Source organism: Fusarium musae, chromosome 3 (assembly GCF_019915245.1).
Source record: "Fusarium musae strain F31 chromosome 3, whole genome shotgun sequence".
Taxonomy (NCBI): Eukaryota; Fungi; Ascomycota; class Sordariomycetes; order Hypocreales; family Nectriaceae; genus Fusarium; species Fusarium musae.
This window is the reverse complement of record NC_058389.1, coordinates 324,540-346,396: the sequence shown is the minus strand read 5'-3', so window position 1 is coordinate 346,396 and position 21,857 is coordinate 324,540. Positions and strand designations below refer to the sequence as shown.

General features: G+C 49.5%; 9 protein-coding genes across 9 annotated transcripts; 1 reads left to right on the top strand and 8 right to left on the bottom strand.

Moving 5' to 3' along the window:
* Window positions 1-242: 242 nt before the first annotated feature.
* On the bottom strand, window positions 243-1,850 carry J7337_003562 (uncharacterized protein; the record flags this gene model as incomplete). Its single annotated transcript, XM_044821278.1, has 4 exons — window positions 243-429; window positions 476-1,323; window positions 1,376-1,623; window positions 1,673-1,850. 4 exons carry the CDS (start codon window positions 1,848-1,850, stop codon window positions 243-245), a joined length of 1,461 nt encoding a protein of 486 aa, XP_044682611.1.
* Window positions 1,851-2,602: 752 nt separating this feature from the next.
* J7337_003561 (uncharacterized protein) lies at window positions 2,603-4,596 on the top strand (the record flags this gene model as incomplete). The annotated part of the gene is made up of 8 exons (XM_044821277.1): window positions 2,603-2,685; window positions 2,736-2,884; window positions 3,159-3,314; window positions 3,365-3,626; window positions 3,676-4,216; window positions 4,267-4,312; window positions 4,360-4,442; window positions 4,501-4,596. The coding sequence occupies 8 exons, from the start codon at window positions 2,603-2,605 to the stop codon at window positions 4,594-4,596; spliced, it is 1,416 nt and encodes a 471-aa protein (XP_044682610.1).
* A 762-nt stretch (window positions 4,597-5,358) lies between these two features.
* On the bottom strand, window positions 5,359-6,354 carry J7337_003560 (uncharacterized protein; the record flags this gene model as incomplete). The annotated part of the gene is made up of 2 exons (XM_044821276.1): window positions 5,359-5,651; window positions 6,087-6,354. 2 exons carry the CDS (start codon window positions 6,352-6,354, stop codon window positions 5,359-5,361), a joined length of 561 nt encoding a protein of 186 aa, XP_044682609.1.
* A 36-nt stretch (window positions 6,355-6,390) lies between these two features.
* Window positions 6,391-8,461, bottom strand: J7337_003559 (uncharacterized protein; the record flags this gene model as incomplete). The annotated part of the gene is made up of 6 exons (XM_044821275.1): window positions 6,391-6,747; window positions 6,954-7,203; window positions 7,494-7,894; window positions 7,915-8,080; window positions 8,137-8,317; window positions 8,374-8,461. The coding sequence occupies 6 exons, from the start codon at window positions 8,459-8,461 to the stop codon at window positions 6,391-6,393; spliced, it is 1,443 nt and encodes a 480-aa protein (XP_044682608.1).
* A 1,114-nt stretch (window positions 8,462-9,575) lies between these two features.
* J7337_003558 (uncharacterized protein) lies at window positions 9,576-11,972 on the bottom strand (the record flags this gene model as incomplete). The annotated part of the gene is made up of 3 exons (XM_044821274.1): window positions 9,576-9,766; window positions 9,817-11,601; window positions 11,696-11,972. The coding sequence occupies 3 exons, from the start codon at window positions 11,970-11,972 to the stop codon at window positions 9,576-9,578; spliced, it is 2,253 nt and encodes a 750-aa protein (XP_044682607.1).
* Window positions 11,973-15,244: 3,272 nt separating this feature from the next.
* Window positions 15,245-16,777, bottom strand: J7337_003557 (uncharacterized protein; the record flags this gene model as incomplete). Its single annotated transcript, XM_044821273.1, has 1 exon — window positions 15,245-16,777. One exon carries the CDS (start codon window positions 16,775-16,777, stop codon window positions 15,245-15,247), a length of 1,533 nt encoding a protein of 510 aa, XP_044682606.1.
* A 533-nt stretch (window positions 16,778-17,310) lies between these two features.
* J7337_003556 (uncharacterized protein) lies at window positions 17,311-18,144 on the bottom strand (the record flags this gene model as incomplete). Its single annotated transcript, XM_044821272.1, has 1 exon — window positions 17,311-18,144. One exon carries the CDS (start codon window positions 18,142-18,144, stop codon window positions 17,311-17,313), a length of 834 nt encoding a protein of 277 aa, XP_044682605.1.
* Window positions 18,145-18,849: 705 nt separating this feature from the next.
* J7337_003555 (uncharacterized protein) lies at window positions 18,850-19,515 on the bottom strand (the record flags this gene model as incomplete). Its single annotated transcript, XM_044821271.1, has 1 exon — window positions 18,850-19,515. One exon carries the CDS (start codon window positions 19,513-19,515, stop codon window positions 18,850-18,852), a length of 666 nt encoding a protein of 221 aa, XP_044682604.1.
* A 1,390-nt stretch (window positions 19,516-20,905) lies between these two features.
* Window positions 20,906-21,392, bottom strand: J7337_003554 (uncharacterized protein; the record flags this gene model as incomplete). The annotated part of the gene is made up of 2 exons (XM_044821270.1): window positions 20,906-21,091; window positions 21,141-21,392. 2 exons carry the CDS (start codon window positions 21,390-21,392, stop codon window positions 20,906-20,908), a joined length of 438 nt encoding a protein of 145 aa, XP_044682603.1.
* Between the last annotated feature and the right edge of the window lie 465 nt (window positions 21,393-21,857).

The window sequence follows — 21,857 nt, the reverse complement described above, 5'->3', positions numbered from 1 at the left end:
CGGCAGAGAGAGCTTGAAATTAAACTAGAGCAACTACTGGCACCTAGGATGTTCAGTTCTAGATGACCACTAGCTACCAGGCTGTATAATTTAAAGCTAGCCGAAGTCTCCTCAGAGAATACTCTAATACTCAGATAAACGACAATGTATGTACAATGCATCTAACAATTTGATGAACAGAAAAATGCGCGCCTCAACTTTTACACACAGTCTACACGAACCATGATGCTCCTTGGTTCTGACTACAGATGGCTTCGCTCGGAAAGGCTCGAACGCACGGCCATAGCAGCTCGTGTTCCTTCTTCGATGGCTCCATCAATAAAGCTACGCCATCCAAGAGCCCAATCAGAGCAGGCAAAGATGATGTTGCCCTGCGTGGCTCGCATGTCGCCAAGATGATCGGTCAGCAGACCAGGTCGAGAGAAGAACCTATAACTATTAGCTTTGTCATATCAGAGGAACGGGATTTACTTACCAAGCTCCCTTTGCAAACTCATCCTTGGACCAGTTGTGAAAGACCAAGCGCTTGATATCCATTGGAGCAAAGCCCTGGAAAGCAGCCTTGGTCTTTTCAATGTCTTCCTCAGGATGGAAGTGGTTATGCTGACCGCCAAATGCAACGATGTGAGTGTTACCAGCCGGGGTAGTACCATCTCCAAAGCCGTATGAGAGCTTGTTGTCAGGATAGCTGATACTGGTCATCGAGCGAAGATCTCGATCAGAGACCTCAGCATGAACCTTGGTGCACTGGTTGACATGGCCAATATCCGCCGCTGCCTTCTTCCCAGGCATCAGAGGAGGATCGAAATGCACATCGCTAAGAATGTTTAGCGGCATAGCACTAATCATCTTCAACGCTCTGAACTTCTGGCCACTTCTTGCAGTGACCTCAACGCCTGCAGGGCCGCTCTTCACAGAAGCGACAGGCGTGCTAAAAGAGTACGTCAAGTTTCCACTCGCCAAAGCCTCCTTGAAGAAACGAATAGAGAAGCTTGACTGGCCGCCCTTGAACTTGTACTTGACGAGATATTCAATGCAGCCTTGGTAAGTGTAGCCGCTGAGAGCCCACCAGTGCAAGAACTCGTAGAAGCTGGTGGTCTCAAGGGTGCCGCCGCTGCAGAGAAGAACGAAGGCTTCTAGGCATATGCGCTCGTTGGGGGTGAGATCGTTTTGGATCTCCGCCAGGCGGTCTGCAATGGACATGCGGTCGTATTTGGCGGCTGTTGGGCCGAGATTCGCGCTGTGGGGGAAGACTAATGCGTCTCGACCGGCTTGACCGTCGATGTTGACGAGCTTCTCAAGACCACTTTGCATGAGTTGATCCTGGGTTTGTTAGTCTTGATTCTTGACTGATTATACAGACACTAAGACTTACCTCTTCCTCGTGAGTGAACTTTTGAGTTCCCTCAGGTGTCACTAGAAGATACTTGTTGACGCCTCTTGAGAAATCATATGATATCTCAAGTTCATCTTGCATACCGTATCTGGAGATCTCACGCCAGACATTGGGTTGTCCCCAGTATACCCAGGTACCGCCCATTTCATATGGATAGCCCTCGATGTTTGAGCTCCATGACCGGCCTCCAATACGATCACGAGCTTCAATGAGCAAGACTTTGAGGCCTGGCGTTTGTTAGCAAGGTATCAAGAGTTTGAAGGTCTTGATACTCACCAGCAACGGCTGCATCACGAGCTGCAGTCAGACCACAGTAACCCGCACCAACAACAATCACATCAAACTTTGTGTTCTTGTCTGAGAGATTGGTGGGAGGGTTTATAGCTCCAATGCATGGAACACCAGCCTTGAGTCCTTGGGACTCAGTCCATGAGAAGCCATCTCGAGAAGACATTGCGAAGGTATTTGGTCAAGCTTGATAACAAAGACTGAATTACGCGTCCCTCGAGTCGATTGATCAAGACGCTTGCAAACAAAACAAGAATGATAGGCAGAATCAACCAGAAGTATCGTCGAGGACGGCTACTCATTTTATCCTCGGTCCGTGTTCTCATCCTCGCCCCAAGTCCCCATCCCATTTCCTCAAACGGTAATTTCTCGAGAAGATAACCAAGATCCTCTATCTAGTCCAGAACCTCACGAGAAGAATATCTCGCCCCATCGCGATATCAGCTATCTCTGACGCGAATTACCGCATCCGGTAATTTCGCGAGAGAACCCAGACAATCTAGATCTCCCCCGCAATCCGCTGGGACCCAGCATCAAGGTTGGCACTAGCAAGCCGATTCCTTGGCCTCAACGAGACCAATGACATGCATCATTCTTCTCGTAAATCTGCCGCATTCGGTATATTCAGTGGAGATGCACTGATATCGCAAAACCTGGGGTAATTGCTTGGCTTATCAGGATATCTCGGCAGATTGGGAACTGTCTGGTATGATAACATTGTTAACGAGGGCAGTGTAGATTGACGTGTTGTTGGAGATTTGTGCGACTGTGGCCCCCTTTCCCTGATAGGTCTTATCAACGCAAGTGGCTCAGCCGTGTGACCTTTGGCAACAAGTATATGAGTCAAGCGTTTTCTCCTCCTGAAACTGCAACGAGAAAACTACTTCACCATAGCAAAATTTCGATACACAGCCCAAGATGACTTCTTCAACGCAGGAGGGCGCTTTGCAGCAGCGTCTCTCGACATTGACAATGGTTGCTATGGCCTTTGCCATTCTCAAGTTCGTCATACCCTGTTTTTGTTCCTTCGCAATGGCTAACCCCTCGTCAGTACATGGATTGCACTCGCTGGTACCATGGCGTACATTCTCCCTTCTGGGGGCTCGGTGTCGTTTATCTATGGCTTTATTGTTTGTGTTCTTTGCAATTTGGCTCTTGCTGCTAGTCTGGGAGAGATGGCTGCTCTTTGGCCAACTGCTGGTAAGAGGACTTGGATATGCTCCTAGAACAATGATTGATTGCTTTTAGGTGGACAATATCACTTTATGTACGCTCTTTGTACGCCAAAGTGGAAAAAGCCTATGGTATGCTGAACTTGCTAACTCTTGAACAAAGACTAACGCTTGATAGAGTTTCTTTATTGGATGGACCAATATTGCTGGTTGGTTGACTGTTGTGACAACTCAAGCTTTCTTTGCTGGTGAAATATCCCAGACGGACATCATTAAACCAATTACTAACTGGTGCTACCCAGCTCAACTCGTCTCCGCCGCAGCTGTCGTCGCTTCGAATAACGCATACGAGGCAACACAATGGAAGACATATCTCTTCTTCCTCGCTATCCTTACATTCGGAACCGTCGGCAACGTATGGGGTAACAAGATCCTCGGTCGTTGGAATGACATGGCTCGTAAGCGCCCTGCCAGCATATCTTGTCCCACTAACTGACGAAGTCGATAGTATATTGGTCCGTTCTCTCGGTCGTTATCATGAGCATCATCCTCCTTTCCGTGTCGCCAAAGACAGATGCTCGTCAAGTCTTTACCGAGTTTAGTAACGAGACTGGCTGGTCTGATGGTGTCGCTTGGATCCTTGGTTTACTCCAGTCTGCTCTGTCGCTCATTGGGTTTGATGTTGTCTTGCATCTAACTGAGGAGATGCCCAACCCTTCGAGGGATGCACCTCGAGCTATGATGTTGGCTATAGTCATTGGTGGTGTCACGTAAGCTGTCCTATCCCTGCTACTCCATGACTCTTGCTTACTTTGTCAGTGGCTTCCTCTTCATCCTCGTCATCCTCTTCTGCCTCACCGACCCCGCAACAATCCTCGCATCCAATACTGGAATGCCCATCGTCGAACTCTTCCTCCAGAGCACAAAGAGTCGAGCCGCAGCAACCATCTTGGCCCTGATGCTAAGCGTCTGTTTCATCAACGGCACATCAGCCAGTATCACCAGTGCAAGTCGACTTCTATACGCCATGGCTAGAGACAAGGGTATCATATGCCACAACTACTTCGCACGCATTGAACCAAAGCTCGATGTCCCCGTCCGCACGATCACCTTGTGTTTCATCTTCAATGTCCTCTTTGGGCTTTTGTATCTTGGTCCTGCTGTGGCTTTCAGTGCTTACATTGCTTCGTGCACTATCTTCCTCAACGTCTCTTATGCTGGCCCTGTCATTGCCTTGTTGGTCAGGGGTCGAAGTATTCTCAAGGAGTACCAGACACGGAAGACACCAGCCAGGATGGGTCTGAGGACTGGCGCTGCTGTCAACATCATTGCAAGTGTTTTTGTCGTTGTCATCACCATCGTAAGTACAAGATACCTTGACCCTTTGATTTCCTAACTGACTCTTCACAGTTCTTCTGTTTTCCGACAGCCCTCCCCGTGTCAGCTAATACTATGAGTAAGTATATCTGTCCTTGGTACCTAGTGGTTTACTAACTTAGATAGACTACGTTTCTGCTGTTGTCGGAGTTTTCTACCTACTTCTTGCCCTGTACTGGATGGTCTATGGCAACGCCTTTGAAGGCCCTGTAAGTCAACCCCAAAATCCATACAAGGGTCTTCTTCATTCTCTAACACAACTACTAGAACTTTGAGGCTATCATCGGGCAGCCCTTGCAGATCAAAGGAGAACATGAGCCGGAAGCGGTACAGGAGAAATCTGAAACATCAACGAAGGCCTGACTATTTATCCGATACTTACTGCGGCTCCAGGGGTAGTTATTTCAGTAAGACATAGGTTCATATCATTAGCATCAAGGGTGATGAGAGGAAAACATTGACTTGCAAGTGTGCTAACAAACATTAACGTTGTTCGCAGGAAAAGTCTCTCGATCCTATGACTCTTGGGAAGCAAGAAAATATCTGACTAGGTTATTCTAAAGCTCCACTAAACTGGTCTAAATACTTTCACGGTTTAGGATATCGTTAGGGCCGTCGAGTTTGTAATGTTCTACCTTGTCCCTTAATTGAGAACGATGCTGCTGCAGTATGGTCGAGGGTCGGGAACCTCTACGTAAAGCGTTAAAAGTTGTTTGACATTGATGGGGGTCGCGATATCTCAAAAAGCAGGATGGACTGGAAAGGATGTTCCGGTGGATACAGCACTGTAGCCGTCTTTCAATGATGAGCCTGGAGCTTCTGTAGAGGAGGAGGTGAAGGACTCAGGAGGCGCTGGTAGTAGAGAACATGTCGGCCGTTCGAAGTTGGCAAGCGACAGACTCTCAAGAGCAGGGTAGGAAATCAGATTAATGGTTCAAGCTCGTAAAATTGATGCTTGTTTGGGTAGAAGGAAGAAAATTGCTGTAAATGGATAGAGAGGGAGATATCTGACCACTCGTGAAAGCGGTAATTGGAGTCAAACTCGGTATTTAGCTTAGCAAAATATATATCCAGATCATTATCACAAGCAGGCAAACGTTATCATGCACGGCTTGTGATAAACAGTCATTCACATAGAAAGACCCTATACCAGAATTCCATCATTTCCATATGCCTCTGCCTCCAGTCCTTCCAGCCATTACCCAGCCTATTTATCACCTGTTTTTCAATAGTACCTTCACCACGGGCATCGTCCCTCGCTTTGCGCTTCAAGCCCCTACCGGGCGCAGCTGCATCAGAAAAGGGCACATCGATCTCGGCCTGCTCTAATTCCTCCTGTTCCTGGCCCTCGATCTCGTCCGGAGGTTCAAAGGTGGACGTGACCTCGCGGCAGCCGTCGACGATCCAGTCAACGTTCTCTGTTCACCAATCCTGAATCCGATTCTCAGGATCATCCAGCAGCAACTTGGCAACGACGGAGAAAACGTGTCGAAGGCCTATGTGATACTCCATGCCGTGCCCGCTGACATCTCGCTCAACAACTTAGAAGTAGCGGTTGAAAGGCTGATGCCCGGATGTCTTGATAAGCCCAAAGATACAAATCTCACGGATTGCATCAGTCATCCAGTCAGGAAGCATCACTTATGCAGACAGTTTATTACCCACTTCGCAACGCAAATACGTTCGATGTTGTCGTATTAACTGTTCTTCAACTTCAACTTCAACAGGCGGAACTTGACAGTCTTGAGGTGGTTGGTTTGGATAAAGCGATAGATAATTTGAAGCATGCCTTTGGCGTTCATAGGCCAGTTCATAAAAACGCACGTGCAACAGCAGGTAGTACATGTTAACACCAGCACCCATGTAGCAGAGCCAGTGGATATAGGAGCTACGGTCGCCCGGTGAAAGAAAGGATGGGTCGCTGTTTGTCTGATGAAAGAAGAAGCTGAGCCCAAAGATGTCGTTGCGAAGAGGTTCTTCAACCTTATCGACACTGGCCACCGGTGGCGATTTCACCGCCTGCTTCTTATTCTCTCGTTCCATCTGCGAATTTGTCCGCACCGTGTTGGGATCTCCTAAGTCCTCAATGCGCTTGTTGACAGCATCTTCCGGCCCAAACATGACCGGGTTGTCTGTGTACAAGATCTTGTAGTTGCACTAATCAAATGAAGTAAGGACGCCTTTTCTGTGCTCTCCAAAGTTCAGCTTTGGAAGATCCTTGACGTGGCCATTGATAGCCTGAGAGTTGCTACTTCTATGCATATCTTCAATCTCGGAATCCTTCTTCTGATTGAAAAACTTCTGTACTTGGATCTGTCCCATCGATCGAACCGCGTCAGCAGCCCCTTTCGTCTCGTCGTGTGATACTTCTTCAAGTACAATCATGGACGGAAGCAGATGCTGAGCAGGGTAGGACACTTTTCCATCCGACAATTGCAGTGGTGTTCTCATGATACGGCGAACTTGAAGCTTCTTAAAAATCAGTCGTACAACAAGATGGCCATCATTTGTCCCCTAGTTAAGAGTACCACCAGCGGCGCCGAAGACGACAGGGTTAACCATCCAAAGACGACAGCTGCCGTTGGACTTCCTGAAAACTTCCTCAAGTTGGGCAAACTAGGGAAACTCTGACAAGAGCTTCAGTGAAAATCCCATGAGTTGTGTTCTTCTCGGTGCCTAATTCGGTGCCCTCTGCATAAGTATCATAACTCTCATCGTACAAGCTCCTCCTCCTGCTCATCCTCGACATCCTCGACATCCTCGACATCCTCGACATCCTCGACATCCTCGACATCCTCGACATCCTCGACATCCTCGACATCCTCGACATCCTCGACATCCTCGACATCCTCGACATCCTCATCCTGGGTTTCAGAACTGTCTCTAGCCTTCATTTGTTGTTTCATGACCGATTCGGGGGCTTTGCCAGCCTTGAAGGCAAATAGTCGCTCTCGCTTCAGAACCGCGCGGCTGGACCATGTTGGGTAGGTTGAAATAAGGACGACGCGATCATTGTGTTGAGCATGTCAGATTCATAACTCCAAAGCAGGAGTGTTTCAAATACCTTTGGATCATGGGCACGATCAGGAATTGATTCAACAAACTAATAAATTTGTTGTTATCAACCATTTGCTTTCCACTCCGGGAATTCGCTAGGCGTGCTGTAGTAGACAAAGATCTTGAGATTTGAAAATGTTCATGGCCCTCTTTCGGTCTGACAGATCGAATTGACTGGTCTAAGAATAAGGGATGGTCAGAACCTGACATCCGATTCGTCTCGAGTCTCCATTTCCATGTTATAGCGTTCTTCTTTAGTCGGTTCTTGCTGAAGCGAGGATAACACACTACCCACAGCGTACTGCCGACGACTGAGCTTTATTAACTCTGCTTCTTTATCGGGGTTTGCAAACCGAAACTCAGTGATGATTTCAGACTCCTCCTGGCTTCTGTTGAAATCGTTGATTTCGCTGTCTGGAAGGAACCTGCCGGCATGAGTAATCGTCCTCTGAATCTGTGCCAACTTGGTGTCAAAGTCCTGCTTCCGATGTGCAGAGTTTAGAACACCAATAACAGCTTTGAAGTTGGCTTTGGATAAAGGCTCCATATTCACGACCTTGACCTCAGAAATTCTTGCCTTGATGGTGAGTTTTGGCTGGGGGGACTGAACAATGCAGCGCAAACATCAACATGGTGATTTCCGGTAACTTCGGGCAGGGCGTCGGGATTTGAGGGGACTTGATCATCACTTAACAGGTGGATGTCCCTGCCGTTCTCCTTCTGTTGCTCCCGAAACCTCTTCTGCCATTCGATGTTGGTTACTCTTCGCTCGAGCGCTGTCTTGCTCACACTGGCTTGTTATTTTGCATACACCTCGCGGGAAACTTCCAAGACCGTGTTGCCAACCTCCGGAGCCTCTTTAGACTAATCGCCGCCGCCAGATCATTGAAGTAGCCGGCAAATCTCGGCTCGCCCTTGGTCGATGATGGTCGCGTTATCCAAGCCGTACGCGCCGATCGACGGCAGATGAGGAAGTAGAAGACCAAAATGGCACGGCGAAGATCTTGCATGGAAAACACACTCGCGACTTGCGTTTCAGTACCGCCACCAAATTCCGGGGAGGCTGGAAATTAGGGGACGTACTTGCTGTCGCGAGAGTAACGCACTCTTTGTCCCGATCCGTGGGAGCAAAAAGGAGGTTCTGAATAGCACGGGCAACAACAAAGGCCATTAGAGATATCTGTTTCTTGTTCGACAACACCCTGGAGTCCTCGCGCTTGTGAGTAACGGGGTCAAAGCTGGCCTGGCACAAAGCTTCGCTACCCGTTCGGTCATCTCTTCGTCTTCTTTATAAGCTTTTGAAAGGTCGTTTGGCGTCGGCTTTCAGAACGATAAGGCATTCCCCTCGACGCCGCGGGCTTGGAAATCTGCACATATCGGTCAATGAAGTTCTGAAACTCGAGTTCGTCTCCTTCTGTATCGTGCTTGAGTTTGTGACCCGGTGGAAATGGTGAGACCTGCGAGGTACGCGATGAGCGCGGGCCAACTTTTGGGGTGAGAGAGCGTCTGGTTTTAACCTTAGGCAAGTTTATAATAGTCTAGGATAATTTAGGATAGTCTAGTATATGTGTGAACTGGAGCAGGTCGGTCAGCCACATGGCCGTCAAAGATGAAGCACATGGCCGGATAAGTTGAAAGGTCTAAGTAGGTCTATGGAATCTAGATCAAAATTTATAGGTGAAATGTAGCCATTCACCCCGTTGACTGCCTGCCCTGCCTAACAAGCTTGTTTGTCCTCACGTTGGTGTTTGTCCTGGTGATTGACACTTACGCGGCCCGTTTGCGGGCCCAAGCTCACAAGATTTTTAGACTAGTTGGTTGGGTCACTTCATCTTTGAGCATAGACATGTTCATTTTGAAATGTATGCTTTCGCGATCGCTGCTGGCTCGATCGCCGGAGAAGGATTCGGAGGTGCCATCAACGCCGCTTTTTTCATGCCTCTGGGGCTTACGGGCTCTCTAATCTGTCTCAGAGGTCACCTACTCATAAATCACCTGTGTTCTGTGGTGTGGACTGACCTGATTCTAGCATGTAGCGAGAGCCTGTAGGTTCACGTGAAAGTGCAAATAAGACAGTAAAGCAAAACGGTTTGCTTTCTACCTTCTAAGATCATAATGAATTAGTGACTGCTGATCTGCATCAGCTAGTATCGCAGAATGAAGCACTCCATGTAATTTGAAGATCAAGTGGGTATATTCATATGGCAAAGCCAGCTATTTGATCGTTGTAACAACCTCCGCCAAACGCTCAACAAACTCTCATGACGCATTAACTATTCGAGTAATTACCACTCAGCACCGGGCAGAGCAATCTCAGTTCCCTTGAAAGAACCGCTGACCTTTCCGAGCTCGAGAGCGGCGTTGATAACACCACCGAATCCTTCTCCGGCGATCAAACCAGCAGCGATCGCGAAAGCATACATTTCAAAATGGTTGTTGAACCATTTGCGCCACCACCACGCTGTAATAGAGCCAACTGCGTAATCTGTTAGTTGTAACTCGTAAAATGATACCAAAATGACTTACAGAGAATGGCGTTGGCATATCCGGAGTCGGGGCCGAGAACCCAGGCGACACCAACGGACATCCAGTTGGGGAGCCAATCACGGTACTTCTCGCGGGAACCGACGAGCCAAAAGTGCTTGACGATAGCCTGGACAGCGCAAAGGATACCCATGGCAATGGAGAAGTAGGCGGAGGACTTGGGGATAGGGATGCTGGGCATGGTGACAGCGGTAGCGACAGCTTGCCAGGCAGCGACGGAGGGAGCGGCGAAGGGGCAGATATCAGCGGGGTCATCGCTGGGTCGGTAGACGCAAGGGTATGCAGACATGAAGAGGACGAAGATACCGGGGGCAAGGAAGACGGAGACGACAGTACCCATGGCCTGGGCGTAGAACTGCAGCTTGGGGGGAGTCTTGAGGAGGAAACCAACTCGGAAGTCGCTGACAAGAGAGTTGGCGACATCAGCGGTACCGGAAGCAATGTTACCGGCGACAAGGTTGATTCGCTGGGCGTCCTTGATGGCGAAGTGGTTCTTGGTGATACCACCGTAGACAAGCTGGGAAGCCTTGGCGGAAGCAGTGAGAGGAGCACAGTCAGTGACGGCGCCACCATAGATGGACATGAAGGCGAAGATGACACCGAGGATACAGGCGAGGAGGGCAAGACCAGCGTTCATGTGGAACTGGACCTCACTGACGACCATGGCGAGAACGAGAGCAGCGAGGGTACCGGCGACCCAGACCCAGGTAGGGACCTGGTCCTGAGCGGAAGCAAAGTCCTCGACACCACCGTCGGCATCAGCCTTGGCAGCCTGCCTAGCGAACCAAGCGTTGCTATGACCGCGAGCCTGGAGTCTGTTGTTGATGGAGCGAGCAGACTCGTGGACGGCAAACTTGATACCATCCCAGACGACCTTTCCGTGGAGGAAGAACTCAATGAGAGAGTAGACCATGAGGACCATGACACCGGGCCAGAGCATCCAGTATCGGGGAGAGGGAACGTAGTCGGGGTCATCGACTCCAGTCATGACGCTGAATCGAGTGATGCCTTCCCACTTACCCTCACCGACGGCGATACCAATGCACTCGCCGTAGTGGACGAGAAGAGGACCGATGAGACCCCAGGCGACGACGGTACCACCCCACCAAGAGACAGCAGCGTTGAGACCGACGAGGATACCGGAGCCGAAGAAGGCGGGAGTGAGCTGGATGTACCAACCCCAGTTCTCAGGCTCAAGAAGACCACTGGCAGTGTATCCAGACCAGACGTAGAACCAGGTGAAGATGTGCCAGTTGTGAAGAATACCGTCGGCATACTGTCCAACACAGATGATGAGCAGAGCAATAATGAAAGCAATACCCAGCGCCTTGATCTTTCGCAGCGCATCAGCCGCACCAGAACCAACAGCGTGCATGGAGCGGATAGTCATAGCAGTAGCAGTAGGCGTAGGGAACACGAGGTTAAGCTCCCTCGCGACATTGATGATGAAGAATCGTCGGAGGGGCACAGCAGCGAAGAGGCCGAAGAAGGCACAGACAAAGGTGATGGTGAGGATGCGGCCAAAGTCCTTCTTGGGGTCGTCGGAGAGGAGGTCGAGACGGTACATGGCGGGGAGACCGGCGACGAAGACACCGGACATGCCGCCGGCGCCGGTGGCAGCGGCCTGGATGATGGAGTTCTCTTGGGGGCCGAATTTGCCGCCGAGGATGGGGACGTGAGGGAGGGACTTTGTGAGCATGAGGATGAAGCCGTAGCCGAAGATGGCGCCGAACATGGTAGCGGGGAAGGTGAAACCAGTCTTGAGGCCTGTGATCCGTTAGTATTATGAGATCAATGGTGAGGGTGAGGGTGAGGGTGAGGGTGAGGGTGAGGGTGAGGGTGAGGGTGAGGGTGAGCATACCGAGATAGACGTTGGAGGCGTTGACGAGCGAACCAAGAATGATACCGACAATGACCGCACGCGCAGTCAGAGGGTTAGGCTCATGCTCAACACCCTTTGCGGGAGGAAAGCTAGAGAACAGGTCGACGATACGATCATCTTCGCTGTCAGCCTCAGACTTGAGGTCCGTGTCGAAATGGGGCTCCTTCTCGTCATATCGAGGCTGCGCGGTCTCATCGTAGCGAGGCTGGAGGGAATCCTCGGGCAAACGCTCGGGGACGACTGTTTCGGCGACCATGATGGGCGATCAGTTGAAGAGTCAGAGAAACTTGAGCTGGTACTACTGGAAACGAGAAGCGAAGAATTGGGGAGCAGCGATCTATTTATCTCTCCTGCTACGTCGTACAAGCTGGCAGGTGTATTTCAGTGGTGGCACTTTTGAAACAACCCCCCGATTGAGCAAGTCGCCGCTCCCATCCCATCCCATCCCATCTTTGCAAGTCAAGTCAAATCGATTCAATTCCGCACATCGGGGGACTTTTTGCAACGTCGTCCAGAAGAGGAAGCGAGACAAACGATCTTTTGACGATTGCCAAATAAAGTAGCACAGATTCGAAAGCGGACCCCTTATCTGCGGTATCCGACGAATGAGAAGGGCGCGGTTGTACTTGGGAGCTGCCAAAATGGGAGCAGTATTTTATCGTGGTGCTTTGAACTTTTGTGCATGAAGAGAGGGTCAAGGCTCCACCCCCAGATAGAGAGCGGGTGGCACCGAGGGAGAACGGGTGATACGCGCCACATGTTGATGAGTGTGTAGGTGTGTGCTACAGGGGGATGAGGTTAAAGGTTTTATGGTTGGTTTATGGTTGTTATGGTTATCGGGGGGTTACGGTTACTCTGCATTAGACTGTGAATGGTCAAGTCGCCTGCCACTGTCTGCCGCTCGCAATATCATTGCCTCACTTACTAACCATCTCATCCTCCAAATCACCAGATGCTCACTTTACCTATTCACTCCCTCGGCGCATCATTTAATTCGAGACCACAATCCACAAACCCGCTTTCAATTGCTCATACTTCCCAAATCTCCTGACATCTCCCTCCGATAGCGCAGCGGTTTCTGCCCCCGGTATCAATCTCTCTCGCGATGTGAATGAATAATAAAACGGCATTGCACCTATCAGCATCGCGCTAAACCCAATCGGTGGGTGTGCTCCGTGTGCTGGCCAATGGCTCGGGGAACCTTTGTTGTTCTTGGCGCATTCTGCGGGGAGGGGGGACCTTTGTTAGGTTGGAGAAGGGCCTTTTTGTTTGGAGATGCTACAGGGCATCAAAACTGCGGAATGGAATATCGTACCGTATGTAGATAAGCCTAATACGTAAATGGAGATCTGCTGCTGGACCGAGGGCCCGTACTCAACGGCGTCATGGATATGTATTAACATTTTACGTATTTACTTGACACTGCAAGTGAAACGGCCTCAATTACAGTGCATCGTCTCATTTATGGTATCGCCTCCCCCGCACTCACTCACTAGTTACAGTGTCTGAGTGTCTCTTATTCCGCTGTCGAGTGCCGAGGCCATGGTGCCAAGGCAAAAGGGACCGCTGCTTGCATTGCATTTTCTAGGATGATCAACCCTTGTCCCGTGCTATCTCGGCCCCATACTCGACTCGCACTGCAGTAATCACCTGGTGTTCCCAAGCCAACATACAGAATGGACTTTTGTCCAGATACTAGCTTGACTATGCCCAATTCTACACATCACTCGACCCACTGCGTAACCAACAACGGGCTACCAACAGACGATAGCGATCGCGATGCTATCTCAGTGAAAGAAACGCTTACCCTATTGCCACTGAGTCAATTGCAACGTTTGATACCGTCGTGTCAATCGGTGTCGCCATTGTCGATCAGTGCCTGGACGGATATTCCAGAAAATTGGAAGATCGTCTTGGCCACAGATACCAAGACCGTTATACCCGTAGCCAAGAATGCGGCGACATGCACCACCCGATGCCCAGATTTTTTGACCTTCATGGATGAACCTCAACACCAACTCGGTTGCCATGTTATCAATCGCTCGCCACGCGGGCGTCTATTTTCGTGCTCTAGGTGGATGCGGATCGGAATCCCTGTATTTCTCGTGCTCCATGCCAGATCGCGACAAGATTACAGGTTGATACCGATTGATTGGTGAGGTCTTAGTAATATTTATCACTTCGTTTTCATTTAGACATATCTCGCGATTTTGAAGACGATCTTGAAGTCGCTGTATTGAGTCTCACGCTCTAGATGGTATTGGAACTCAGAGCAATTCTTTTTTGTCGTCCATCGCGATGTAATTGAAGGTATCATTATATCAAATGGTGGCATCGAACACCAAAAATGCAGACTGCACAATGCCTGCATGATTGCCATTTGGCACTCACAACCACCAAATCAACATGCCAGCTACCCCAGTAAGTAGCATCAATCGTCAATTCAAGGTTAAAATCTCTATTTTCCTGGTTTCTCTCCGGCCGCAAGCTACTTCACATGCCAATGCAACCTCCCAACCACCAAAACCAACCAGTAACCCTCGACCCTTCCAAACCACCTAGATAGAACCCTTCCCCATATCGATTGGCCACTATCAAACAAGCATATCATTCAGCTCCGAACCCAACAGTCAGGAAATCTGCCCCGATCCGGGTTTTCGCCGGGGCTCACCCTGTCTTTACCCCAGCCTGTCAAAGGTTCCCAGGCCTAGGGAGCTTCCACTTCGGGACACACACCCTCGCTTCCCCGTGAATATCGCCCCCACAATCGGGATAGATTACATATGCACGGGAGGCGAGAGGGACACTGGTATGAAATCTTGTTGGTTACCAGAGGGTGATCCTTCAGGCGGATTGTGGCGGGTTTATGGAAATGGTGTTTTGAGCCTTGATAAACCGATATCTGCTATGCTGATTTCGGAATGAGATGTTGGGAGTGAGCGCGTGATGGAGGAGTTGCTGCAGAAGTTCCGGAGGAAGATGGTATGCGAGGGGTGGAGGTGTTGTTGGTTGATAATGGATTGCGGCACGGGCGACTATCAAGGTCCTTTTTGAGAGACCTGCCCCAATGCGTAACCTGTCAGCTTCACTGGATCAGTCATTGGATAGTCTCGTGCGGTATCTTGTCAGAAACATCGATCGAAGTTGGTTTACACGATCTCTGGAGAAGCTTCACTTCGTCGCTGTTTCGTGACTTGGATAAGCTACGAGATAACATGAACAGGTTACAGCACGAAGATGTCAGCAGCCAATCTCGAATTACATGATACGGCGCTTTCGAAACGGCGATGAGATAAAAAGATATCGACCGTGGAATGCGTCGCAAAACAGTATTGACTCGGCTGACAATCAAGTGCCGGTACACGAACAACTGTTCCGTTGAACTAAACTCAAAGGAATACTGAACAACCAAAGACATGAAACGAACCCTCACCTCGGAGGCTCGTTGATAGAAAGAATAACATTCAGCGTCCTAGACTTCACCCATGCTCAGAAATCCCTTTCCATCAACACGCTCTCTAACCAAACTCACGGGTTATCGATCCCAAGACCCGAGAACACAACGTCTTTACAACGCTCGAGATACTCTTTCACATCCATCTCCGTATGCCAAGCGTTATTATACGCTGCACTCAAACACAACTCCCCCCGAAACGTACCAAGAAACAAACCCAGCCCATTCCCGAGCTCTTCACCCGTCACCCACGGATCTCTCGCCTCAAACGCCCCCGTTTCCGGCGCCACGATAGAATCAGTACGCCCCATACTCGAGATCGATACAGACGGATGAGCATTTGGTTCCGGCACTGGAAGGGGTCGAGGACCAGAGGGTAGCAGTGGTGTAGCTTGGGAGAACATCGTCGGTGCGAGGACGTAGAATTCCTCGTCTTGCTTGACGGTGAGATAGAAGCCTTTGACGGTTTCAAGAATGGAGAGAAATTCCGCCTTGCGGTCTGGTTTTGTGGAAGATGGGTGGAGATCCATGTCGACAACGAGACTTTGGCCAGAGACGGAATGGTAGACAGCTGCTGGATGTTGAGCCGTGTTATATGGTTCTTGACAACTTGAGCGCTCGTTGCGCAGGATGTAGTTGATGTAGCGAACTTTCTTGATCTGAGTCGGTTTATCCTGTAGGTCTCGCACGACGATAGCTGCTGCTGCATGGAAGACATGCGTCGGCGTAGCTCCAACCATCTTACACGCCCTCAGTAGCTGTTGCGTTTCCTCTTTGGTGAGTGTGAGCGCTAAGCGCTGGTGATGGCCGGGAAGCAAATCGCCTTGTCGATAAGGGAGTGCAAGAATCTCCACATTGGGATCAGAAGCGGCAACGGCTTTTTGAGCTGCCATCTGCTTAAGTCTATCCAGTTGAGCCGGATCAGGTGTTTCGGGAATTTGAGCTGCGATTCGGTAGGATGGACTCAAGTTTGAAGTCTCACTGCCATCCAGAGCTGGGGGTTTATAAGTACTGCCCTTGGCGTAAGCTTCTGACGCGAGGGATATGAAGTTGTTGAGCATCATGAGAGTTCCAATGCCGTCGATGATGTCGTGCGGAGAACGAAAGACGAGGTCTCGGCGGATTGTAACAGATTCATCGCCACCTCGCTCAGCAGGAAGATGTAAAACAAACACGGTTGGGAGTTTTGGCGCAGGCGGATCTGAGTTAGCCCACTGATTCCCAGTCTGTCCGTTGGAGATATGCACAAGAGTTTTCTTTAGCCAGGCGTCTTTATCTGCTTCACCCTGGAGTTCTTTATAACTCTTGATCCAATCTCCTGATTTAGCGATCTGAGTGACTTCAGATGCGAGTGTAGGGTGAGCGTATCTGAGTGCAAGCCAAGCTTTGCTCAAAGCTTCGTCAACCTCAAGTTCAGCATCATCTTGAGACAAGCCTCTAGTACTCTTGATGGAGAGTGAGACATGGCCTGTCATTCCAAAGAACATGCGACCGCTTCTTTCGTAGAGAACAACCATGGTTGAGTAGAATTGTTCGATCTCATCGATATGGCGCTGCCAAACACCAGGGTTGACACGATGCCAGTTGTAGTTTCGAGTTGTAATCATTTTGAAAAAGGTGATACCGAATACCTTTCTTATTGAATCAATATCGGGATAAACAAGCTATTTTCGAAATTTCAAGGAGCGCGAACCACACTGATATAAGTAGCCCCCTCAAGGTTGATGTCGAGGAACTGTTTACCTGTCGGAATCACGGGCCGTCTTCCAGGCTGCCCATCTCAACACTCACTGGTCCATCTGGTAAACCAAGGCAAAACTCTGGTTAAACGACTCAATGACCCGAGACTTGTGATGCAAGAAGAATATGCCGCTCTCATGAAACCAATGAGCTGACATCGTGTGAAGACCTTGATGTTAGTGGGGTCGCATAGGTACAAAAGGTGGATTATCGATATTGCCAAATACGGATATTGAATGGAAAACACGCTATCCGAGCTAGGTATTAGAAACAGCGCGCTTGTCTAAACTGAGAAATCTAACCAGCGTTTTATATCAGATGATATACAGAATCAAATCATTCCCATGTGGTCAAGAAACCCATTTTTCTCTGTGTACCCTTTCTCTCCCCAGGTACCCCCTTAAGGCTTAGTGACAGGCTCAGGACGCAAGCAAGGAAAGATAAGGTTCCTCGCAGAAAGCTTGAACATCTTCTTCGCCAGCCTCTTAGACCTCTCCGCATACTCCTTCGAATCATTGACATGCGGAAACGGCACATCGGGAACTTCCTTTCCCAGAAACTGGCACAACGGCTCCCAACCATCCGCAAGCTTGAAATCCAAGAGCTGGTCCTTGGGTATGGTATCTCTGATGTACTTGTTATGTCGAGCATACGCGGGCTTGAGGTATTCGATAACGTCATTTGCAGACGGTGCTCTCGTCCAGCCCTGGTGAATCTTATTGCACGGCCTCGGACTCGTAAACCCTGAAAGATCACCAAGCTTTACTCCAAGTTTTCGTAAAAAGGGACTCGTTGAGTTCTTGACCACGGCAACCATGCTCGGATACCACTTCTCGACATCGCGCTCGACGAGAATGACTTTGGCGTCGGGATAAGCTGGCATGAGTGACTCAGCGAAGTAAGAAGCGACATCAGAAACAGCATCGTATTCTCCAAACACTTCATTCCATTCTTCACGGGAGAAAGGTTTGCCGCGGTATGTCGGGAGGACGGTGAATGTCGCGTCGCACGCTCTGTCGAAGATGGGCCATTGCCATTGGAGGTCTTCACGCTCAGCTGCGTCCCAGCCATGATGTACGTTGGGATAGCCAAGGATTTGCAGCGCTTTCATAAGTGATGCTGAGCCATTGCGGGGAGCGCCGAGGCATAGAATTGGTGGAGGGCGAGTCGCTTTTGGTAAAGTGTCCTTTTCGCTCTGCGACAACGAGTCGACGGTCTTTTCGTGGTTATCCATATTGAATCTGACGACGCTGAGAGATAAGCAGAGAAAACTGACGGAGAGGGAGAAGTGGCTAGCTCATTCTCTTTATTTGGATGCCGCGTAATTTCCCCGATGCTCGTTCTGAGACACGGAAATCTTGCGCCCAGCGAACGGCACGGATGATCATTAATTTCACCCAATTGCCATGGCGCTTCTCATGCTGGCGGGTAAGCACTTGTTCTAGCGGGCGTCGATCAAGACCCATCGTATTCGTAGAGATAGGGATCTGCCGCACAAAAGAAAGACCCATGGTAAGTTACGAAAAAGGTTATTTGGGATCCCGAGGAGCCGTCAGTTGACGCGACGTCCGATGGTATAGTGGTGCTGATGGCGAGGTTTGAGTTACTACTGAATAGAGTCACAATAAATCTATTATAGTGTTCTTATGCCACAAAATTTGAATAAGACGAAAGCATTCTCTTTGTTGCGAGTGTTCAGCTCCCGACGAAATCTTCCGACAGAGCCTGGTAAGTGATCTCGGAACCGTCGGCATACCAGGATCCTGCGTAACCTTAAATCCATTGTGTTCAACAACTACCGGACCTTTGATTGCACAGGCGAAAACTTGAGTGCCTCGGCTTCTTGCCCACAAGTTTTCACTCCAATCCTTTGAAACTTTGCTGTTATGAATCTACTAAATCTGTCAATGAACATGCAACGATATTGAGGGAAGAGATCTTACTTCGCCTTGTGGAGTGGTTGCACAGCGTTCTTGTTCTGCTGAACGAATGGCTCGCTGTTTTCGGGGGTTTTGTCGCGCTGCAAGCCACCGGGTTTCCCATCAGTAATTTCAGGTAATGGAACATAATCGCTGTACAAAGAAGAGACTGAAACTGCACTTTGTGCGTTGCCCGACCTGATTCGACCGACACCGCGCAAGACAGATATTTGGAGCTTTGAGAAGTCCTTCCATGCTTCTTCAGAGATGACTTCACCGCCATACTTGACGACCCTCCATTGAAGATGAAGCCTAAGATAGTCTTCAATCTCATCAGAGTTCTCGATAGAGTGGTCGGGAATTTTGTCTCTGATATGGTGAAGAAGATGGATCGTCAACGGGACCTGAGCACATGAAAGGACTTGTGCTGCAGCTTGTTTCTTGCAGTTGTTGCAAGAGCCCCCGGATGAGCTCTGTCTACCACCAAAGGAGTACACATGACCAATGTAGCTGCGCTTTTCAAAACTCGTGTCTTTGCCTGGTGGTCCACCTAAGAAGAATTGGATTGTATAAGACAGACCGTCTAGGGCGTATCGGTCATACACCACGTTGACGATGTAATCCTTCCATCCTTTCTGGCCCGGATATGACCGTATTTCGTCAAAAACAGTACCTGACTTGTCCATCGATTCAATGAGATGTCCTGTGCCTGGGTAGATCGTGTCGATATGCGATCGAAGCTCTCGTTGGAACTCCCCCGGTATAAATCGCCCATGCTTTTGTATCGTTCTTTCAGCTACCTCCGCAATGTCATCATACTGATAATTCAACTCTGTCCAATCCCGACACGCTTGCGCCGTCCAAACTTCTTTTTCGAGATCGTTGTCCTTCCTGTGAAACGGTTCAAGAGGATCCGTTTCCTTGTCGTCGGATATACTCGAAGCTGTCGTACTCGCGGTATTGAAACCCCTTGGTTGTTCGTTGTCAAACCATAGCTTTGGGTTGAGGCATTGCCATATAGCCAACAAGCGATCAATTTGCCTGCTCCATGTCAGTCATGCTGCTTTGCTGCTTTGAATAGGGAGACTGACACGTGGTGAAGCCAGAAGATGGGATCAAACGCTGCTACTGGCACATCGCTCATGTGGCCCATGCCAGTGGCATAGTCACTTCCTCCCGTCAAGTTCTTGCATTCATGTTAGCCAAAACCACAACATTCGTCTGTCGTCTTACGTGGATATTGTTGTGGATATACTCCAGAGATATATATCCTGTCCTCGGACATCCTCTGCCCTCAGCAATCCACTTCGTCGAAGCAAACTGTCCCCAGTTCGAGTTATAGCCTTTCGAGAACATACGATTAACTGCATCGGAAAGGCTCCCGGGATTCCATGCATAGTCTTTCGAATGTTGCTCCATTGTACTCCATCTGGGCTTGCCATCCGGGCCATTCTCATGAGCCTTCGAGAGGTTCACGTTTGCTTGCCAACAGTTCCTTACTCCATGCAGACCAGTGAAATAATTAGCTGGGTCCCTCTCTTCCTCGGAGATGTCTTCTCTTCTGAAGATCCCATAGCGGCTGGTACTCGAAGTTTTGCTCCACTAAGCGCCTGTCAGCAAACTCTCAAGCTGGTCCGGTTGATTGACTCACTGGAGCCCAATCACAATCCTTCTTGAGCGGGAATTCGTCATGCACTATTGGATTGTCTTTGATATTCCATTTCGACTTTTTCCCGGGCATGCTACCGAAGGGCAACGGTTTCCCTGTATTTGGATGTTTTTCTGGATTCTCGAAGCCCACCAGTGGGTTGGGATAGAGACCGCTTCGTGGGAATTGGTTCTTTGTCGTAGTTGGTGGGTAGATTCGCACGGCTCCTTGAGTAAGTACTGGTGGGCAAACCAAGTCTTCGTGGTACCGTTGTCGCCTAGCCCAGTCCCAGTATGGCATCCGCCAGTGTTTTGCTGCTGCGAACCATTCATCTGCCTCAGAGACTGGCAAGCCAAAATCGATCGTCCAGTTGTTGATAATTAGCTTCATATTCTCCCAAATACGTTGCTACTTATGTTAGAACTGAATCAATGTTGTCCAAGATCAGATCTCACCTCGAAGAGAAGCATATATGGTCTATGCCATGCAGGAAAGTTCAGGCTGTTGTGGTTGCAGTATCCACCGAAAGGCTGATCACCAGCCTGTTTAGTCTTCTTGTCCGGTGCATGTTTTGGTTCCGGCGCGCCGTCCCAGGCAACCTCTGGATACCCGTGCTAACCAAAGATCAGTAGGGCACCCAGCTGTCAGGACCTTCAAACTTACGATTCCGGCAATCTGGAAGTAGGATAGCTTGTCATCGACGGGCATAGACTTGAAGCGCTCCAAGGCTAGCACGAATAGCGTCCACTGTTTCCGCTCATTTGAATCGTCTGAGCTGGCAAGAGACGATATCTCTTTACGGACTGGAAGGCCCTTTACGTAGGGAATTTCTCCAGGGTATCTCATGGTATTTGGTGGCCGGGGAAGGCCCTTGACGCCATATGTTCCATCTTCTGGAGAGATTGCTTCACCCATAATGGCGGAGTGGGTCAATTGACACCTGAGGAAGCTCCTCAATAGATGGTAGAAAAGTGCACTTGTGGTGCAGGAGGCTTCTTATACCTACAAAGGTCTGAAGGGTCGCGAGTACGCTTATCTGCAATTGTGACGCAAAGTGAAACTCTCATAAATAACTACAGACACCGAACCTAAATCTGCCGTCGGATCTACACAAACAGCCCGAGATATTCAGTCCGACAACCCGGCTCGCTGCCCCAGTGATAAACATCAGCTCCGAAGTTCAGCCAATATGAGCAAGGACAAGAGTAATCACAAGATTCGGCGGTCAAAGCTCAACCATTCTTGGAATCGAATGTCTCACAATGTCCACCTTTTGGGAATTTCACATGTATTAGACTAAGACATGAGCTGTAGCGAAGCCAACCAGTAAGCTTAGAATCAGCCGCTAACGTCACAAGCTGAAGACACCCAGGGATCTAC